Source organism: Chiloscyllium plagiosum, chromosome 5 (genome assembly GCF_004010195.1).
Source record: "Chiloscyllium plagiosum isolate BGI_BamShark_2017 chromosome 5, ASM401019v2, whole genome shotgun sequence".
Lineage (NCBI taxonomy): Eukaryota > Metazoa > Chordata > Chondrichthyes > Orectolobiformes > Hemiscylliidae > Chiloscyllium > Chiloscyllium plagiosum.
Genome location: NC_057714.1, coordinates 28,148,927 through 28,168,901, shown reverse-complemented (window position 1 = coordinate 28,168,901; position 19,975 = coordinate 28,148,927). Strand labels below are relative to the sequence as shown.

The window sequence follows — 19,975 nt, the reverse complement described above, 5'->3', positions numbered from 1 at the left end:
GGACGGTTTTCCCTGGAGCGTCGGAGGCTGAGGGGTAACCTTATACAGGTTTACAAAATTATGAGGGACATGGATAGGATAAATAGACAAAGTCTTTTCCCTGGGGTCAGGGAGTCTAGAACTAGAGGGCATAGGTTTTGGGTGAGAGCGGAAAGATATAAAAAGGGCAACTTTTTCACGCAGAGGGTGGTACGTGTATGGAATGAGCTGCCAGAGGATGTGGTGGAGGCTGGTACAATTGCAACATTTATGAGGCATTTGGATGGGTATATGAATAGGAAGGGTTTGGAGGGATATGGGCCGGGTGCTGGCAGGTGGGACTAGATTGGGTTGGGATATCTGGTCAGCATGGATAGGTTGGACCGAAGGGTCTGTTTCCATGCTGTATATCCCTATGACTCTCACGGTGAACAGGATGTCTGATACTCCTGTTCTTATCTGTCAGCCAGGCCTCCCTGATTGGACTAGATTGACAGTCACAATCAAGAAACTCATTTTCTATGAGGTCTACCTGGCTGACCTTGTTGCAATCACTACAGTATCAGACATATGTTCTGGATAATACTCCTGCAGACATCCCACAGTCCAAAGATGTGCAGATTATTTGGATTGGCCATGTTAAGTTACCCATTGTGCCCAGGGATGTGCAGGCTAGGTGGATTAGCCAAGGGAAATACCAGGTTACAGGGATAAGGCCAGGGAGTGGGATGCTCTTCAGAGGGGCGGTGTGGACTTGATGGGCCAATTGGCCTGATTCCACACTGTAGGGATTCCATGATTCTACCCATGAAGCCAATGACCGTGACATCTCAAACCTTTTTACAAAAGTACAGGAAGAACAGGAAGTACTATGTCCCAACTTCATCAATTGTATTATAGTTCTATTTTTCTATAACCCTTCTTCAAATTGTATTAAAAGCAATTTTTGGGAATTTTAGAGACATTTTCACTCTGTCCACTGAGGGGAATATTCTCCTCAATTGCCTTCTCCTCAAGATTTGCTTCCAGAGATCCAATGTGGTTTCTAGCCATTTAAGAAAAGAACTTTGAAATGATCTCTATCACAAAGCAAATCCAAGAAAAAACATCTGGAACAACATGAAGAGCTTTACATTGCCTTAATTTTTTCTGTGAAAAGCCTTTGACCCCATCCACTGCAAAGCATTTTGAAAGGCTTTGACTATCCCAAAAAAAACAATTTTCCTGTGACTGCTGCATGACCGTATGACAGCAAGTGTCCTTTGCAATGAACTGGAGTCCAAACCTCAAAACATCCAGATGGACATCAAGTCAATCTGTATGATTTCATCAATTCTGTTTACAAGAAATAAGAACAATACTGGGCTTGTGTCAAAGTTTTTTTTGGCATATCAAATTGTAGGGGAACTCTATTTGGAGAGGATCAGAAGCTAAACAAGGTAGATGGAAAATGAAATATGGAGACAAATTAGGGAAAAGGAACAGAGTCATACATGGGTGAATATAATTACCCAAAGCCAAACAGAGCAAGTATAATGTAGATGGTAAAGAGGAGCTACTGCAATATGTCCAAGAATGTTAATTTAGGTACACATTCATTTAGACAAACAGGCAACATTGAATTTAGTTCTAGAAACTAAGGAAAGGTAGAGGAACATTTAAGAAACAGCAACCTTGCATATATTTTATAAAACATTTAATTATTTACAAACTGTAATCAATAGGAGGAGGGCATTGACAAATTAATAGGTTAAATTTCATCTGAGGTTAGTAGATTAAACTTCATCTGAGGTTTATCTAGTCAGTGTCAAGAAATGTGATATCTTTTGGAAGGAAGAAGTTCAATTCATACTGAAATTAATAGATGAGTAGAAAGACTTCAAGGAGACAGCAACACTGCATTTAGATTTTATAAATCAGCATGTACAGTGCAAAACAAAAAAGGTCATTCATTATGTATATAAACCATCAGTTAGATAATCTCTTTTTTGGGGAATTATATATAGAATAAAAAAACAATGGCGGAGGCAGAGTAGTGATGGCTCCAGGGATGAAATGTTTCATTCACAAAGACCAAAACAGTGGATCACTTTCCATAGCAAAAGAAACTGTCCTGACATCTCATTCAAGTGTTCAAAATTCTCATTCGGTAAATAGAAAGTTAACTCATAGGTCAATAATCAGTGATGAGAGGGCATAATTCAAAGAATATCTCCAAAAGAACAAAGAGCCATTAGGAGAATGTTCTTTCACATTAGGTTTTAGCTACACTTCTGTAAACGGACTTGAATTCATTTTTTAAAAGGTGGATAAATAATGGAAACAAGGAAACATTTCAAAGACAGTGTGTAAAGGACAGGCAAAAAAAAAAGAGTGATTATGGGATTGGTCTTTCTATGAAGTGAGCAAATATACACTGGGCTGAAGGGTCTCTTTTTATGCTATCAGGAAAAATTTCTAGGATTTGGACCCAGGTGCAAAGTAGCCCTAAACATAAGCATTATTTTAAAAAATCAGATGGCTACGGGCACATGCCTGGAAATGAACTCATGCCATTTTCTTTCTAATCTTCCCTTATGATTCAATGGCAACTTTCCAAAGAGAAAGGGTAAAATTATAGTTGAAACTCTGTATTAAATCAAAGCTTCACGGGACTAGAAATTGCTATTTGTAATATTAGCATACAAATAGTTACAGCAGATAATTCTTTTATCTTTGAATGGAGGTTCTAGTCTATTCACTTTTAAGAACACACTGTTCATACTGCAATATAGCAAAGAAACATTAGCCAAGAAATCATAAAATATCCACTAGATTTTAACATTTCTGCCAGAAGGAAAATAACATTACACTTAGACCAAATTACTGGAACAATGGAATTGGAGAGAATTTTAAAACAGGATCAAATAAAGGTAAATAGAAAGTAAGCACCATTGTTTTGGTTACTTTAAGTCAAGACAATTATATCGTTCAAGACATTCAGCCACAAAGTCTCTTTAGCTCCATGTCCTTGGAACAATAAATTGTAATCTTGCATGTACTGAATGCTTCAAAGAAATTCATTGTTTAGGTGGTTTCCAGTGTGATAACGGGGAAGCCTATTAGGATGAAGGTCAGGATGAAGACATGAAATTCCATTTAGTGCATGTAATGAAATATAAACTGATCCTTCACATTCAGATAAACCTGAGTTTCTTTAGTAAAAAAGAAGCTTTAACATCAGTTGGCTGGCTCTGTACAATGAAACACCTCACCTCACAAACTGCAACTTGAAGCATTGCATCCAAACCTCCCTCTGGTGTGTCCTCATTTCCAGATATTCTTTGTCTCTCTACAGCTTTTCTGAATTCAGATATATTATTTGTCAGAGATAATACATGCTTAAACCCATGTGCTGGTAGACAAGATGTTTCATAAATACTGCAATTAAAAGAAATAAAAACATAAATTGATATTTGATAATAAATAAAATTGTTATTACACACATTGACAGTCAGCAACTATTACCTGCAAGGATTAATAAGTTTTTCTGGATGAATGTTAATAAATGGAGACACTGGCTTATCCACAAATGATCCAAACCCAAATCGGAAATCACTGGAATATTTAGCCATCTTTTGTGATAAAAAATGTCCCATTGAGTGTAATCTTTCCAGATTAGCCACCATTGATGCCGATGTGTCAACCAAATGGTAGAGGTCCACTGGGTACTTGTCTAGTTGCTGAACTCTCACTACAAAGTTCATCTCACTGCCTGTTTTAAAAAAAAGAATAAAAAGTTATCTGCAAGCAGAGGATATTTGTGATAGAAAATTGAGAAAGTTGCAAATACTAGAAAGCTGAAAACATGTTTAGTATCTGAGGAATTAAAAACAAGATACACTTTAAATCTATTTTCTTCTGTTCGGGGACGTCATTTATATAGAACTGGTGATACAGGGATAAACCATAGGATTTTGCAGTCAGTCATATTTCTGCAGCTTTTAAACTGATATTTCAATTATGTGCACATTTGTATAGAAACTATCTTTAGCACTGGTAAAGATTTAGCTCTTCTAGTGAAATTACATGATGTTCCTCAGAGGTAGTTGAGGTCTGGAGTATAGTTGTAATGTTTAGTAGTTGACCTAACCTATCCACAAAGGTCACTTGTCCCAAACATTTTGATGGAGAAGTGATCCAAACAGTAATTGTAGCTTGTTGTCAACATTTGAGATCAACTGAATTACAAATGTTACTTTCCTTTACAAAAAACATGGCTATATACATACACAAGTGAATAATCTCGTACAACGAATATATCTTTTGCCTCTTTTTTTCTGGTAGCCCTCCCAGATTGATACAATGAAACCATAAGCTGTATCATAGTTTCCTGACTGAAGCTCAAGGAAGGCTTTTATAACATTTACAGGTACAGAAGCAACCATGATACCTATGTGTTGACACTGTGATCTTTTGCTATAAATTCTGTGTCTTATGATCCTGCTCCACAGCTACCTGACGAAGGAGCAGCCCTCCGAAAGCTAGTACTTCCAATATAAACCTGTTGGACTACATCCTGGTGTTGTGTAATTTTTAAACTTTGTCCACCCCAGTCCAACAGCGGCATCTCCACATCATATTCTGTAATTGTTAAACAAAGGCTCCTGATCAGCTGCTTTGACTGTATTATAAGACGGTGTGAAATGACTGTTATACCCCCTCTTGAGTTCTATAGTGCCGCTGAAAGGGACTTTAGATGGCTCCAAAAATTACTAAGAAGATCAGCACTAGGCTTATCAATATCAATAAGTGTTCCATAATAAATATTGCACTCCAGTTTGAACATTTTAGTTGTTGTCTTGAACAGGACCAACATAGACCCTGCACATTGATAGGGAGGCACAAACAGGGTGCATTTCAGGCTCATAATGAATCCAGCCTACCATATTGCTTATGTACAGTTGTGACACCAATGAAATTTCCCAGCCCATTTTTCTCAAAGCATTTCAATCAGCTTCGGTAAAGTTCAATACAAAATTTCAAGGAAGTAATTTCAGTGCTCAGAATTCCTAAGAAAACTATGAACAGCACCACCGGATGTGATGTTAAAGCTGACTGAACTACTTGTATTAAGGCCTGTGCTACTGGCCACTTCTTCTGAACTACATGTGGTGTTGCAGCAGAAGATGGGCATGTGCAGAAGTGTCTACTGCATCTATAAAACTCACTGTTTTATCTCCAGGACTCCAAGTTGAAGCAACACTAATTCTACCAATAATATCACACATACCTCTTGAAAACACAAGCACAAATGAGCGAGGTGAATTCTGTATTAAGATGGTTTAAAAAGCAACAAGTTACAGGTAAAGTGCATTTGACTTACTTCTGCTCAGACAGTTTTGTAAAACCATAGTAGGTCAGTTCCTGGAAATAAATCAGGTAGAGCAGTACTGGAGCAAGGCAATAATGTGGCAGTTATTGAGTGCCACTTGATGTGAAACGTGACCAGGAGACAGAATGGAGGAGATACGAAATGGAAGATCGACAACAAGGGAAGAGATGCAAGGCTCTCCACTGAAGGCCTCCCCTGCATGGACATCCTGGGATGAACACTTCCAAATTTAAATCCAACAAGAACAATGTCTCAGACATCTCAGCAATTAGCGAGTTTTACAAAATACCGTGCAAGGACTGTAACAAACACTACATTAGACAAACAGGCAGAAAACTAGCCACCAGGATACATGAACACCAACTAGCCACAAGAAGACATAACCCTCTCTCACTAGTATCCTCACATATGGATGAGGAAGGACACCACTTCGACTGGGACAATACATGCATCCTAGGACAAGCCAAACAAAGGCACGCATGAGAATTCCTAGAAGCACAGCATTCCAACTGGAACTCTATCAACAAACACATGGAGTTAAATCCCATCTACCACCCCCTGAGAAAAAGAACAGGAAGTGACTTCACCACAGGAAATGACATCACCAACCCAAAGAAACCCAAACATATAAATAAAAAGCAGGAATTTTCAGCATTGCTTCGCATGAGATCCACTAAAGATGTTACCTAGTAAGGTAACGAAACGTCTGAAAATGAACCCTTCAGCTCAGTGAGCAAACCCACATCCACATCATCCCAGCAATGCCAAGGAGGTAATCAGATCTGTTCTGTCCCATTCAGCCCAATCTGTAGCTTCATAGTACGATAGGAACAGTGAACCCATTGGTCATGAAGATCACCACTGCCCTCAGGTATTTCTTTCCCCTCCCCCACAGTTTTGAATCTTTCCAGGCAGCAGCAGGAACACTGCAAGTATGTATCAAAGTTCATCACACAGTGGAGTTCATCAAAGCATCTGGGACATAGCAGACGTAACATGAGCTGAATGAAAAAGCTCCACTTTCTTCACCCTCAGGAGACAAAATCGGGATGAAAGAACATATGATTCTGCAAGGTGTGCCAGATAGGGTCGCCAGGATTATGCTGAGGCGCTGGGTCCTCCAGAACTTCATCAATGTTAGGGCACAACTATTTACACCTACAACACAAATGCCACCTCAGGAGGAGGAAGAACAGGAGGCAAGGAAGAGACAAGATGGCCCCCATTCAGCTATATGCATGAGGTACACAGAATAACAGCTTCACTTGAAACAAACTCCCTCATCCCAATATGGACACATCATTTCATGCTGAGATAGCCATTTTGGACTCCCTGGCGCCAAGTCTGCTTGGCAGACACTCAACAACAGAAGTCAAAAACAGAAATATTCACAAATCAGCATCATCCAACACATTCGTATACAAATAATAAATGAATTAAAATTCACGAATTGCACACAAATTCATTTGCTTCAATGCTACTTATTTCTGTTTATGCATAGTATTAATGCATACCTGACCTATTTTGTCATGTGTCACACATATATTTTGCTGGTCAAAAGTCTGTACTTACAGAACAACAACAAAAAAAACCACAACTGAACTATCATTAAGAAAGTAAATCAATCATTTCCTGATAGTTTCCTGCAACTTTGAGTAGAGTAACAAGTATTGTCATTCAAAGAACCTCCCGTCAGAACAGAAGTTAGCTTCTAATGGATTTTTAAGTGCACCTTTTCTGATTATCCCTATAAGGCAGTAGTTTATCAAAGACCTTAAACAGTTAATTTGTGCACATAGCTGTATATCACAATAATGCAAAAGATTTCAGATTACCAATGCAATAACTTTAATAGAAGCACAAAATAATGGAGCCATAATATCTGCAGTCCCTTAAATGAGATCCATCTGAACCCATGCTGATTTAATTTACAGGCATGTAACATAATTGTACTGAACTCCACACTTCAGCAGTTGAATAATTTCCATAATTCCACATGGATTTTCTGTTATCCCCTTTCCAAGTTGCAGGTCTGGATGTTTGTCTAAAATTGGATGCATTAAATCAGGGAGTTTTCCAGCTGAGTAAAAAAAAAATGCCCAAATTGCAGGATCCTGATACAGAGGACAGCTACTGGATTTGCACCTGTAGCCTTGAAAACATTTCAGAAATGACGAGGGTGCCTGCTGAGCTGGGCCTTCTAATCGACCTGCCTCGATCCTCAGTTCTGACGAAGGATCACTGGACTGGAAATGTTAACAGAAGATATCATACCTATTGAGTCTCTTCAACACTTTCTGTTTTAGTTTCAGATCTCCAGCACCTTCAGTCCTTTATTTTATTCTATCCCCTGGGATTTGCCAATATTGACTTCATTCAACATCGCGCCTTCGATCCCTCAGGTATTCTCACCCATGCCAATCTATTGACTCCCAACACCTTATTGTTCCGATAACAAAGATATTGAAACTCATGACACTTTGCTCGCCCTTAAAACTCCTATACCACCTCAGTGTCAACTCATGCCAATCCATGCTCTTTCACTCATGATGCTTACTTACCCTGTATTGCACCAAGGGCAGATCTCAGGATGCAATGCAAAGATGAAATAAAGTTCTAAGTATCTATTACAAACTTCAGTCCATTATAAATAATTAATTCCTAAAAGCCCATTCAACACATGAACTGGGAGATCCACTCACTATTGAAGTCCAGGTCTGAGGCAGACAGGTCAGGCAACTCTGACCTTTACAGGAAATCCAGGTACAACCTTCATAAGACCATCAGAGACACCAAGAGGCAATACCAAACGAAGCTTGAGATCCAGACCAAACACATGAAAACCTATTGTTTGTGGTCAGGCTTACACAATATAATGGGCTACAAAGTGAAGTCAAACAGAATCACAGGCTACAGTACATTCCTACCCAATGAGCTCAATACATTTTATGCCCACTTTGAACAGAGGGTCCGTGAAACAATGTCACTTATCCCACAGCCTTGGATGCACATGTACCCGCTGTTACAGCCGAGCCTTCAGATTGGCCTTCTTGAGATTGAACCCATGGAAAGTGACTGGCCCAGATGCAGTCCTGGCTGTGCACTCAGATCCTGTGTGAACCAGCTGGCAGAAGTACTCACTGACATCTTTAACCTCTCCTTATTACGATTTGAAGTCCCCAACTTCAAACAGACCACCATCATCCCAGTGCCAAAGAAAAACAATGCAGCGTGCCTCAATGACTACTGTCCAGTAGCTTGATCACCTTAATTACAAAGTGCTTCGAGAGGTTACTCATGGCTCACATCAACTCCCATCTCCCATATGCCTTGATCCTTTGCACCGAGCAGTGCAACAAGTCCACAGCAGGTGCCATTTCCCTGGCCCTACACTCATTACTGGCACATCTGGATAATAGGGATACCTATATCAGGCGCCTACTTATTGACGATAGGTCCACCTTCAACATTAGAATTCCAAACAAATACATCTCTAAACTTCAAGAGCTAAATCTCGGCTCCCCACCTCTGTAACTGGATTCTTAACTTCCTGACCCATAGATTGCAATCAGTAAGAATAGGTGATAACACCTCCTCCATAGTCCTAAAAACTGATAAAAGACTGTGTACACAATTTACTCCTTGTACTCTCATAATTGTGTGGGCAAATTCCACCCCAACTCCAGTAGATTTGCTGATGACACCACCATTGTAGGTCGGATCTCAAACAACGATGATTCAGAATGTGGAAAGAGATTGAATGCATATCGACAAGGTGTAAAGACAACAATCTTCCCATGAATGTCAATTAAACGAAGATCTGATCATTGACTTCAGGAAGGGCACATCCCTGACTGCATCAATGGTACTGAGGGGGAGATTATTAGGAGCTATATGTTCCTGGGAGAGATCACCAAACATCTGTCCTGGTCCTCTGATGTTGATGTAACAGTCACGAGAGCACACAACATCTCTACTTCCTCAGAAGGCTAAGGCAATTTAGCATGTCCATAAGAACACTTATTAATTGTTATGGATGCACCACAGAAAGCATCCAATCCTGATCCATTACAGCTTGGTATGACAATTGCTCTTCCCAAGACAGGGCGGCATGGTGGCTCAGTGGTTAGCACTGCTGTTTCACAGCGCCAGGGACCCGGCTTCACTTGGACGATAGACTGTGTGGAGTTTGTGCATTCTCCCAGTGTCTGCGTGGGTTTCCTCGGGGTGCTCCAGTTTCCTCCCACAGTCCAAAAATGTGCAGGTTAGGTGAATTGGCCGTGCTAAATTGCCCAAAGTGTTATGTACATTAGTCACGGGTAAATGTAGGGGATGCTAATGGGTCTAGGTAGGTGCGGACTTGTTGGGCCAAATGGCTTATTTCCATACTGTAGGGAATCTAATCCAATCATTTAGACCACAAGAAACTACAGAACACCAGTCCATTCCATCAAGCAAACCAGCTTTCCATTCACTGACTCCATCTATACTTCCACCTGCTTCAGTAAAGCATAATCAAAGACCTCTTCCACCCTCTTCTGTCTGGTAGAAGATATAAAAGTTTGAATACATGTACGAACAGATTCAAGAACAGCTTCTTCCCTGCTATTATCAAACTTTTGAACAGACCTCTCATATGTTAATTCTGATCTCTCTCCGTTTCTGCACATTCTCTGTGGCTGTACAATGTATTCTGCAATCTGTCTTGCTAGTCTGTTGCACCTTGTATGGTACAATCTCCCTGTATTGCACACAAAACGACACTTTTCATGGTATCTCGGTGCATGTGACAACAATCAATCAATCTTCAAGTGCTCAATTTCATATAAAAACAAACCTATATCATTTATAACCCTACCAAAAAAAAACACAGATCCCTCATTAAGCTCTTGGGAATTTTTTTTTTATTCATTCACGGGATGAGGAAACCATAGGCTCGGCCACATTTATTGTCCATCCCAGAGGGTTATTAAAAGTCAACCACATTGCTGTGGGTCTGGAGTCACATGTAGTCCATACCAAGTGAGGTTAGCAGTTTCCTTCCCTAAAGAATATTAACGAACCAGATCTTTTTTCCCTCAACAACTGGCGACGACTTCACGGTCATCAACACAGTCTTTAATGAATGGAATTCAAATTCTGCTATCTGTTGTGGTGGGACATAAACCTGGGCTCCCACAACATTATCATGGTCTCTGGACTAACAATTCAATGATAATACCGCAAAGCTATTGTTTATCAATCTGTTAATTTAAAGCCCTCCACTGTACGATTGGTATATTGCAGAAGCATTTAAACTATAATAATGCTCTTAGACCAATGTCAACAAATGGCTATTAAAACTGAAACCTTTTTCCCCCAAACTTAAAGGGCAGGGGATTCAAATAACTTCAAAGGTAAATAGTTTTGCAGACATTATTCACGTTTTATGAATTTATGTCTATTCCAAAAAATTTGAACTTACAACCTGTGGAAAAGGTCCTTGCTCAAGTGAAAATGGGGTCTATTTAAATTTAAGTTTCAAATGACTGATTCCCTTTGCCCTAAAATAAAACAGACTGTCTCCAAAAAGAAATGAGGGCATCTAGATTTCTGCAAAACTCTAGAACGCCATTGGAGATTGGCAGCATCCCCTTGAAAATCTTAGTGGGTTTTTTAAAAACATAATTTGACATTTCTATCAGTATAACATTCTCTGATGCACCATTTTCTTTTTCATTTATTTAGCCTATGATGAAGTTGAATAATTAGCACCTTGTATTGTACTGCAGACCTAATTTGACAAAAATAACATATTAACTGAACAGCATCAGTTGTCACAGCTTTCATTCGGGGGAACAGAGTGGCTGTAGGTGAAAAGTCACAGCATAGCATGTAATGGTTCATTCTGAACTCCTGAAAGCTTTCAGTAGAGTGGCCTAGGCAGCTTATCTGTAATATGCAAACAAGGGCACTACAGTGGTTATGTAACCCAAAACTACTTTAATGTTCTAATATTTTGAGTACACACCATGCACACTCTACTTACTCATATCAGCAGGTCCAACAAAGCAGACCACTGGGGGCTGTTTAGGTTAAAGGATATGCTAATTTTAAACAAAACATTTACTTTAGGAAACAAAGATGCTGAAGATAGTGAAACAAAAACAGAAATTGCTGAGGACACTCAGCAGGTTTGGCAGCATCTGTGGAGAGAAAGCAAAGTTGATGTGTTGAGCCCAGAGATCCTTCTTCAGAACTGCCAGTACCACAGAATAGTTGTCATTTACGTTGATGACAGGGAGTGGGGAGGGTGGAGAGGCGGGTGGTACTGGAGCAGATAAATGGAGAAGGAATGCAAACAGAAAGCGAGAGACGAAAGTTAGGGAGACAAACGGAGGGTTGATCATAAGTCAGGAAAGAAGAAAAGCTGATAACGGGGGCAATCAGTAGGTGAAAACGAGTTGGCCGTGCTAAAAGTGCCATGTCATGTCAGAGCTAGGAGTGTGGGGATGGGTAAAGGTCATAGAAGGAGGTGCTCAGACCCTAAAATTATTGAACTGGATATTAAGTCCTGAAGGCTATAGGGTCCCCAAATGAAAGATGAGATGCTGTTCTTTCAGCTTGCACGGAGTGACGGAAATGTTGACCAAGGACACACAATGGTGTGTTGAAGTGGCAGGCATCCAAAAGCTCAGGGTCACTTGTACAAACAGAATAAAGCATCTGTGTTTTACCTCCCCAATGTCGAGGAGACCACATTGTGAGCAGCAAATGTAGTGGACTAGACAGAGTGAAGTGCAGGTAAATCACTGCTTCATCTGCAAAATGTGGCTGGACCCTTGCACAATGAGGAAGGAGGATATGAACAGGCAAGTGTTGCACATTCTGTCAATGCTTGGGAAGATGCCATGGGGGTGTGGGGAGGTGTTGGGGGTGGAGGAGTAGACCAAGGTATCCCAGTGGGAACAGTCCCTGCAAAAAGCTGACAAGGGAGGCAAGGAGAATATGTCTAGTTGTAACATCCTGCTGGAGGTGACAGAAATGGTGGCGTGTGATTCTTCGCAAGTGGACGCATCAAATAAAAATCATTTTTCTTCTTGAGATAGAATTTCCATTTCTCCTGACCCTCAATCCTCTGTCTCATTTTCAACCCTCCATCCCAATCTAGAAGAAAATTTCCGATTTGGCTCTTCAAACAGTGCTGCTTAACAACTACAACAATTTGAATATATACAGAGCCCTTCAAGATAGTAAAATGGTCCAGAAGTATAACACATGTCCAAGCTGTATTCACAACCTGTTGGGAGTGTGAAACAAGAACTGGATATTGAAAATGATTGATGGGAATCCAGCGGCAGACTGAGCTGACAATGTGATCATCCACTATACACTCAAATACAGGACTGTATTTATACAATCTTTCTATAGGTAAGACAGAGGATTAAAGGTTTTTTCTCTCTCTCTTTCTGTGAATATTATCCTATTAATTCAAAGTGATGCAAAACGTAATATTGGTTTTCTTGTGAACTGAAAATGCAATTGGTTTTTCTTTTTACAGTCATTAGGTGTAATTGATACAACGAATATCAGTAACAAGATAAAACATGATTGCTTCAGAAAATACAAGTGAATACAGAATGCCAAACTTGGTGTAAAGGCAAAAAGAATTATTAGCTCACTCCAGCATTCAGAAAACTAGCTATAACATGCAAAGTATTATTTTGTAACATTATGAATTACTCTTCACATTCTTTAGATTTACTCCTAGTCATTAAAATCTTTCAGCAAGAAAAAAGTGAAGCTAAAAACTAAGACAAGTGCAAACTATAGCAACATTAGCCACAAGTGTAAAAATGTGTTTAGTCATTTTTTAAATGCTATCCACATTATGAGACAAAATACTTAAGATTCAAACCTGGTCGTAGATGTAAAGAGACTTTTCCAGGAGTCAGCTGAGAATTTTGTGATTCTTCTTCTTCTATTATTTTTTCGACTTCAATAAATTCAATGAAATCTGATTTGCAGCCCTTTTCAATTAGATTGGCAACCAAGTCACATCTATGCAGTGATTTATCAGAAAATTCCTGAAGTGCAAAATATTTCGACATTATAATGCAGAACAATTGAAAATCTAAAATTAATCTTAATTTACTGAGATTTTCATAACATGCCCCCTTTCTATTTTGTTTCTTTATTCACTAACCACTCATCATTAACTTTAATGAATACTATCTCAAAATGAAGCCAACAATACTCATGCAACACATTTAACACAGAGTTGTAACGATTTTACAATACAAAAGGCCTTTTGGCTCATTGTGCCTCCATCGGTCATCAAACATCCATCTATTCTCCAATTTCCCAGCATTTGGCCTGAAGCTTTATATTTTCCAATCAACTTGTTCAATGATTTTATGACACACCTCTGGTGTAGGTGGGACTTGAACCCAGGTCTCCTGGCTCAGAGATAGGGACATTATGCTACTGTGTTTCAAGTGCTCATCTAAATTTTCCTTAAATGTCTTCAGGGTTCACACAAACATTAAGTAGTAATACATCCCAAGGTATTTCACAGGAGTAGTTATCAAACAAAATTTGACAACCAGCCATACAAGGAAATGTTGGTACATTTAACCCAAAGCTTGATCCAAGAGGTAATGCGTATCTTTAAAAAGATGAAGCGGTTTGGCAGGGTAATTCCACAGCTTAACAATTAGGCAACTGAGGTCACAGCTGCCAGTCATGAAGCAAAGAAAATTGAGGAAAGGCAAGAAGCCAAGAACAGTGCAGAAGTTTCAGAGGGTGTATTGTTGAAGGAAGTTAAAAGATGCTGTATGGCCATTGGAGGATTTGATGACAAGGACAACAAGAGGTAGCTGGACTGATAGTTAATGTTCCTGTTCCTTTGATGCTGCCTGACCTGCTGCGCTTTTCCAGCAACACACTTTTAAGCTCTAAAGTAAACATTGGGGGACTGGTGAACATGACTTAGTGCAAGTTAAAATCAAGCAGCAGTACATTGGATGAGGTCAGGTTTTCAGAGGCTGCAAGGTGGGGCCAAGACAAGAATGTATTGAAATAGTTAAGTCTTAGGAGATAACAAAGGTACAGCTGAAAGTGTCAGCATCACATGAGGTGAGGAGAAAGTGCATGTAACAAATGTAAAAGTTGGCAATCTGGAGGATGGACAGGAAGTATGAAAAAATGCTTAGCTCAGAATTACATAGCACTGAAGCTGTGATCTGTCTTGTTCTGCCTCAGATGGTGGCCTAGTTAGTGTTTAGCGGACTGGGTTTGTGGAAATGACCAAAGATGATGCTTTGCTCTTCCCAATATCCAACTGGAAAGAACTCTACCCCCTTAATACTCGAATCAGACAAGTTGTATGACAAATCAGTGCTAATGCTGAGACCAACAGGGCTAATAGTGAGGTGGTCTGTGTGTCAGCAGTGCAGACGGGAAAGGCTAATGAAATCAATATGAAGTAATACAGAATAACCATTTACTATGGTCCCCCAATGTAAATGTGTTTTATTGCATAAAATTACTTCAATTTAAAACACGCATCTTATTAATTAATTAATTAATTTAATTAATTCATTCACAACGATCAACTCTTTGGTTTTGAGTCTGATTTTTTTTCAATTATTTGGGTCACTATTCGTACACCCTTAATCTGTAATGATTTTCCAGAAGGACTAGAATATGCATTGTACATATCTTACATCAGGAACAAGACAACAACAATCAAATCACCTTTTGAAAACACCATCCACACTCAGGACCCAGGAGGAGGCAATCGCTGCAACGGTTCGTTTTTTCAGCAGTGCATTTGTTCCTGACTGGAATGTTAGAAAACGTAAGCGATTAAAACGTAAAGCGATTAGATTCCTCTTTAGGCGCGAACAATCAATCAGAACCTTACATGTTTTGATAGCTGCACAGTTGGTTGAGGAGTACATCCATTCAATCCGGACACGCTGCAGCTATTTTAACCATTAATCCTTTTGTTTCTTTTTAAAAAAAAACTGCAAGTAATTACAAACGTCATGTCAAGCTGACACTCACCACCTGTCTTGCTGGCTGCAACTGCGATGGTCAAAATATGAACGACGCTTAAGAATACCTTGGCCGGGAAGTGCCTGGGTTTTGGGAGCGAGCCGGTTGCGAGAATGAGGACGCGCTGCTGCATGGCGTGAAGAAGCGCCCGGGCGAAGCGACTGAGAGGGGCTTCGGGCTGCGGCGAGTCGCGCACTGACCGTAGAATGAAGCATCCCAGAGCACCAAGGGCTCCCAGCACAAGCTGCCCAGAGACGGAGCTCTCCCTCTCCCTCTCTCTCTCTCTCCTCCCTCCTTCCTTCCTTCTCTCTCTCTCTCTGTCTGTCTATTGTGTACTGAGCTTTGGAAATCCCTTTAATCACCCACTCATTCACCCAGAAGCCTATCGTAAATCGAGGGACGAAAGAAACTACTCCCCCAGCGGCTTAAAGAACTCTCTTTAGTCCCTCCTAGGAGTTTCTCTCTCGGAGAACAGAGAGGCAACTTTTCTCTCTCTCTCTCAATAGACAGATCAGTGAATTGGGGCAGAAAAAATAAAGTTTTAACAGAAGGTTCAGAGACCGACCCCCGCTACGTCTGAAGCCGCAGCTTCTGCAAACATGTTCCCTCGGTTTTTCAGATTGTCTGAAGCTCGATTCATTGTTGCCACGGAAACGCGGAGCAGAGACCGTGCTCGACAAGGCAGTTTCTTTAAAGGTGCAAAAGACTGTCCTCACTCCCCAGTCAATAGCATCGCATACCAAGCCGGTCTGTTCCATTTTACTTGGTCAACGTAGCCTCTTTAAAACAAACAACTCAAATAAGTGCTCTTAAAATAGTTGAGAAAAAGTTAATAGTTTACCTTTAAGCACAACCATTTCTTCCAGTGAGGAATGTCGAAAGCTGAATGTTTTATCAGCAGATTAAAGTTTTGTTTTTTAAAAAAAAACAAAATTCTGTGGATGCTGGAAACCTGAAATGCAAAAATGCTGGAGAAACTCAGCAGATCTGGCAGCATCTGTGGAGAACGAAGCAGAGGCAGGATACGACTCTCTTTCGCAACTGAACTCAAATTGAACTGAGAAACTGAATTCTGAACAAGCCTTTCGACTCCAAACGTTAAGTCTGTTGTTCTCTCTCTCTATTGATGGTGCCAAAACTGCTGAGTTTCTCCAGTATTTCCTGTTTTTATTCAAGTTTATTTAGTTAGAAAAACGATGTAAAATTGTGTCAAATGATATGTTTCTTTGCCGAGTCAATGGGATTGGTTCCTAAATTAATGTGTTCAGTATTATTTTTGGAAAATAAATGACTCGAGAAACCATTAACATCAGTTGGCCCATCAAGCCAATCCATTATCATGGCCCATTCTCCTACAAGTCTAGAATTTCTCTGGAGCCACCATAACAGTCGAATATATCCATCAGTACCACCATGAACGAAAAAAAGATGGACGCAAGTTCTCACAAGAAAACATTAATCAGTGTGTTTCCAGTCCAATGAGGATCAAACTGAATCCAATCTAGGGGAATGAACGGAAGGAAATGGAGGATATTGCTGCAGGAAAGGCATTTAGGAAACAGTGATTCTAATAAAATAAGATTTAGAGTAAGAGATAGATTCTTCAACATGTGAATCTCCTAACTGTAGGAGATCTAATTTCAAGTGTTAAAGAAACTGATCAGTCCAGTTGTGTTGGAACCAAGTTAGTAGGTGAAAAGGGTAGAGCAGAAAAATCATTTTACTGGACTTGGAGTCAAGAGGTCTGGTTCAATCCTATCACAGCAGCTAGTGAATTAAAATAAATTTAAATGAAACTAAAAGCTAGTCCAAGAAATAGAGACATGAAATTACCAAATTGTTGTAAAAAAGCACTTAGTTCAATAATGTCCATTAGGGAAGGAAATATACTGTCCTTACCAAGTCTGGCCTACTTACAATTAAAGCCTCCAAGTGAATGACTGTTAACCGTTAAAGCCATTCAGTTGGATTTAAGAAGACAGCTCATCACCACGTTTTCAAGGGAAATTAGAATAGGCAATAAGTGCACATCTTGCCAGTGACAACGTTATCACATTGATAAAAATAAAACAAAACAGTATATGGGCAATGGGAATTTTCAGTGTTTCAGTACGGAGAACAGATATTCCATAAGGAGAAACAATAGGACACCCAAAGTTAACCATTCCATGAATGGCTTAAGATACAAAGTGTTGTGGGGAAAAAGAGACATTTTCTTGAAGCTTTTCATCTTGCAATCATCATTCTCATCATACGGTATGAAACATTGCTGCTCTTCATATCAGTATTCTTGTAAAAGTCCTGATGTATGCACAACAAAAAGCTTCAGCAAGATCTGCTTTGTCTGCAATATTTAAGTTCTGTAATACCAAATAGCTAAAAGATACAAAAAATAAAATGAAAAAGGCATTAGATAAATGTGAATCTTAGAAGACAGTAGGTAACCAAGCAGTGTGCAGAAAGTAAAGAGAAGAACTGGAATTGAAATAAGAAGTGTGAGGAGAATATATTATTGGATGGCATTGCATTAAAAATCCTCTAAATTTATAAATAGTCAAAAGTGATTTGGGACAGAGTAGGGACATGAACAGAGATCATCTCATGAAGTCAGCGGTCCTACTAAGATACTAAACAAGTGCTACATAGCTGTCTTCTCAAAAGAAGATGGTACTGCCAACATCAAATAATTGAAGAAAGTAGCAAATAAATTGGATAAATAAAAAGGAATTATTTAAAATGTTGCCAGTGCTCAATGTAGAACAGACACCCAATTCAACTGGAATACATCCCAAGTTGGTAAGAGAAGTAAGTGTGGATATCACAAAGGGCCTAGCCGAATTCTTATTCGAGTGGTGCCTGAGGACTGGAAGATTACATATGTTACATCCTTGCTCAAAATAGGAAGAGGGATAAACCGAGAAACCTGGCTTGTCATCCTAAAGTCAGTGATGGGGAAACTTGGAGATGCTAATACCTTTGCTAAATATTATTAATTGAAATATCATACAATCCAATGAAAATGATCAAAAGGCCATAATAGAATCTGCCTGACTTCTCCTTGAATTAAATTAATGATTTCAAAATATATCACAGTCAGAAAAATATCCCAAATATGCTGTACATGCACTATTAAATGTTTTTATTTGTGGAGTGACAATTACCAAAAGAAATCCTCAAAATTCATTTTAATCTGATAAGCATTTGATAACTTAGTATAGGAAAACAAATCATTTTGCAGAACCTACTGTGATGATTTCCTATTTTCCACTACCAGCTCAGCTGAATCTATATTATTATTCTTACTCACTTGTCGATAGATAGGATAAAGTCCTATCGTTCGAGCCAAATTAAACACTTTTGTTTAGGGCTGCACAAATTATTTGCCCTTAGTTACTCAAACAGTAGTTGGTTGATATGGTGCAAAGAAAATGCACACCCTGAAATTGATAGTAGCAGATGACTACAAAATAGGTTTCTTTTGAATGTGGACAATCCATAATTATGTTGACAAAAGGGGAGTACAGCTTAATAGGAGTATTTACATTGTTAACATTAAATAGGAGTGAGGACAGAATATTTTAAGGGTCTAATTCTTGTCTTTCTGACCTCTTCTGAGGCTGTTTCTGAGTGCAAGTGTTAAATAGTGAAATAGAACATAGAAAAGTACAGCACAGAACAGGCCGAAATTTAATCCTAATGTAAAATATAGTAACTTAACCTACGCATCCCTCAGCTAAAACTGGTATTGGGTAATATTGGCCTTTCAGGTGTTCTTGATTTTATTGATTGTACAGTGCCATTTGAAATCATCTGAAATCTACTTAATCTCTTTTGGTATACACTTTATTTTAAAATACCTACTGTTCATCAAAAAGGCTCACAGAATCTGGTTTGTATTTATACAGACAAATCATAGTTTTTAGTTTGAGATTCCCAAATCTCCTAATCTAATAAAAATGCAACAATGTATAGATCACTAGCTAAAAATTATTAAAATATTATGAACTAAGAAGTACAAAAAAAACTTATATCTGAAATAATTGCTATAAATCCATTAATGGTCTTATCGAAATATGGAATTAATTCATTATCTCCAGTTGTTTCACATACAGATGAGTTGAATTTTCTCTGAGATCAAAACCAAATAAAACCTGAAACTAAAAACTGAAAGGACTGTGGATGCTGTAAATACGAAACAAAAACAGAAATTGCTAGAAAAGCTCAGCAGGTCTGGCAGCATCTGTGAAGAGGAATCAGAGTTAATATTTTGTGTCCAGTTTAAAATCTGACATTTTCCTTATCATCAGTTCTGCGGAAAGGTATCCAGACATGAAACATTAACTTTGATTTCTCTTCACAGATGCTGCCAGACCTGCTGAGCTTTTCCAGCAAAACTTGAAAGTGTGGTGGAAAAATGTATCTCCTAATTAATGTTGATTGTTGATTCAAACTTTTGATATACGTGCACACCATACATCACAATAGATCTTTAATTAATTCTGAGCTCAGTCAGTTTTGACAGAAATATATTGGATTACTAATTGTGTAATTAAAAATAGGTTTTCATTTTAGTATTATGCT

The 19,975-nt window shown here is 39.0% G+C and overlaps 1 protein-coding gene across 6 annotated transcripts in view; it reads right to left on the bottom strand.

Annotated features, from left to right (window-relative positions):
- itgb8 (integrin, beta 8) overlaps window positions 1–16,905 on the bottom strand; it is a 102,979-nt gene extending 86,074 nt beyond the window's left edge. Inside the window, exons 1-5 of one of the 6 annotated variants that reach the window (XM_043689790.1) lie at window positions 16,236–16,905; window positions 15,092–15,177; window positions 13,251–13,419; window positions 3,487–3,733; window positions 3,234–3,399 (exon numbers count right to left, since the gene is read on the bottom strand). In XM_043689790.1, coding sequence (XP_043545725.1) covers window positions 3,234–3,399; window positions 3,487–3,733; window positions 13,251–13,419; window positions 15,092–15,177; window positions 16,236–16,251 — 684 coding nt within the window. In that variant the 5' untranslated portion in view covers window positions 16,252–16,905. Of the gene's footprint in view, window positions 1–3,233; window positions 3,400–3,486; window positions 3,734–13,250; window positions 13,420–15,091; window positions 15,178–15,260; window positions 16,208–16,235 lie in introns of those variants that run through there. The other 5 variants (XM_043689788.1, XM_043689791.1, XM_043689786.1 and 2 more) reach the window with 5 other exon arrangements.
- Window positions 16,906–19,975: the final 3,070 nt, after the last annotated feature.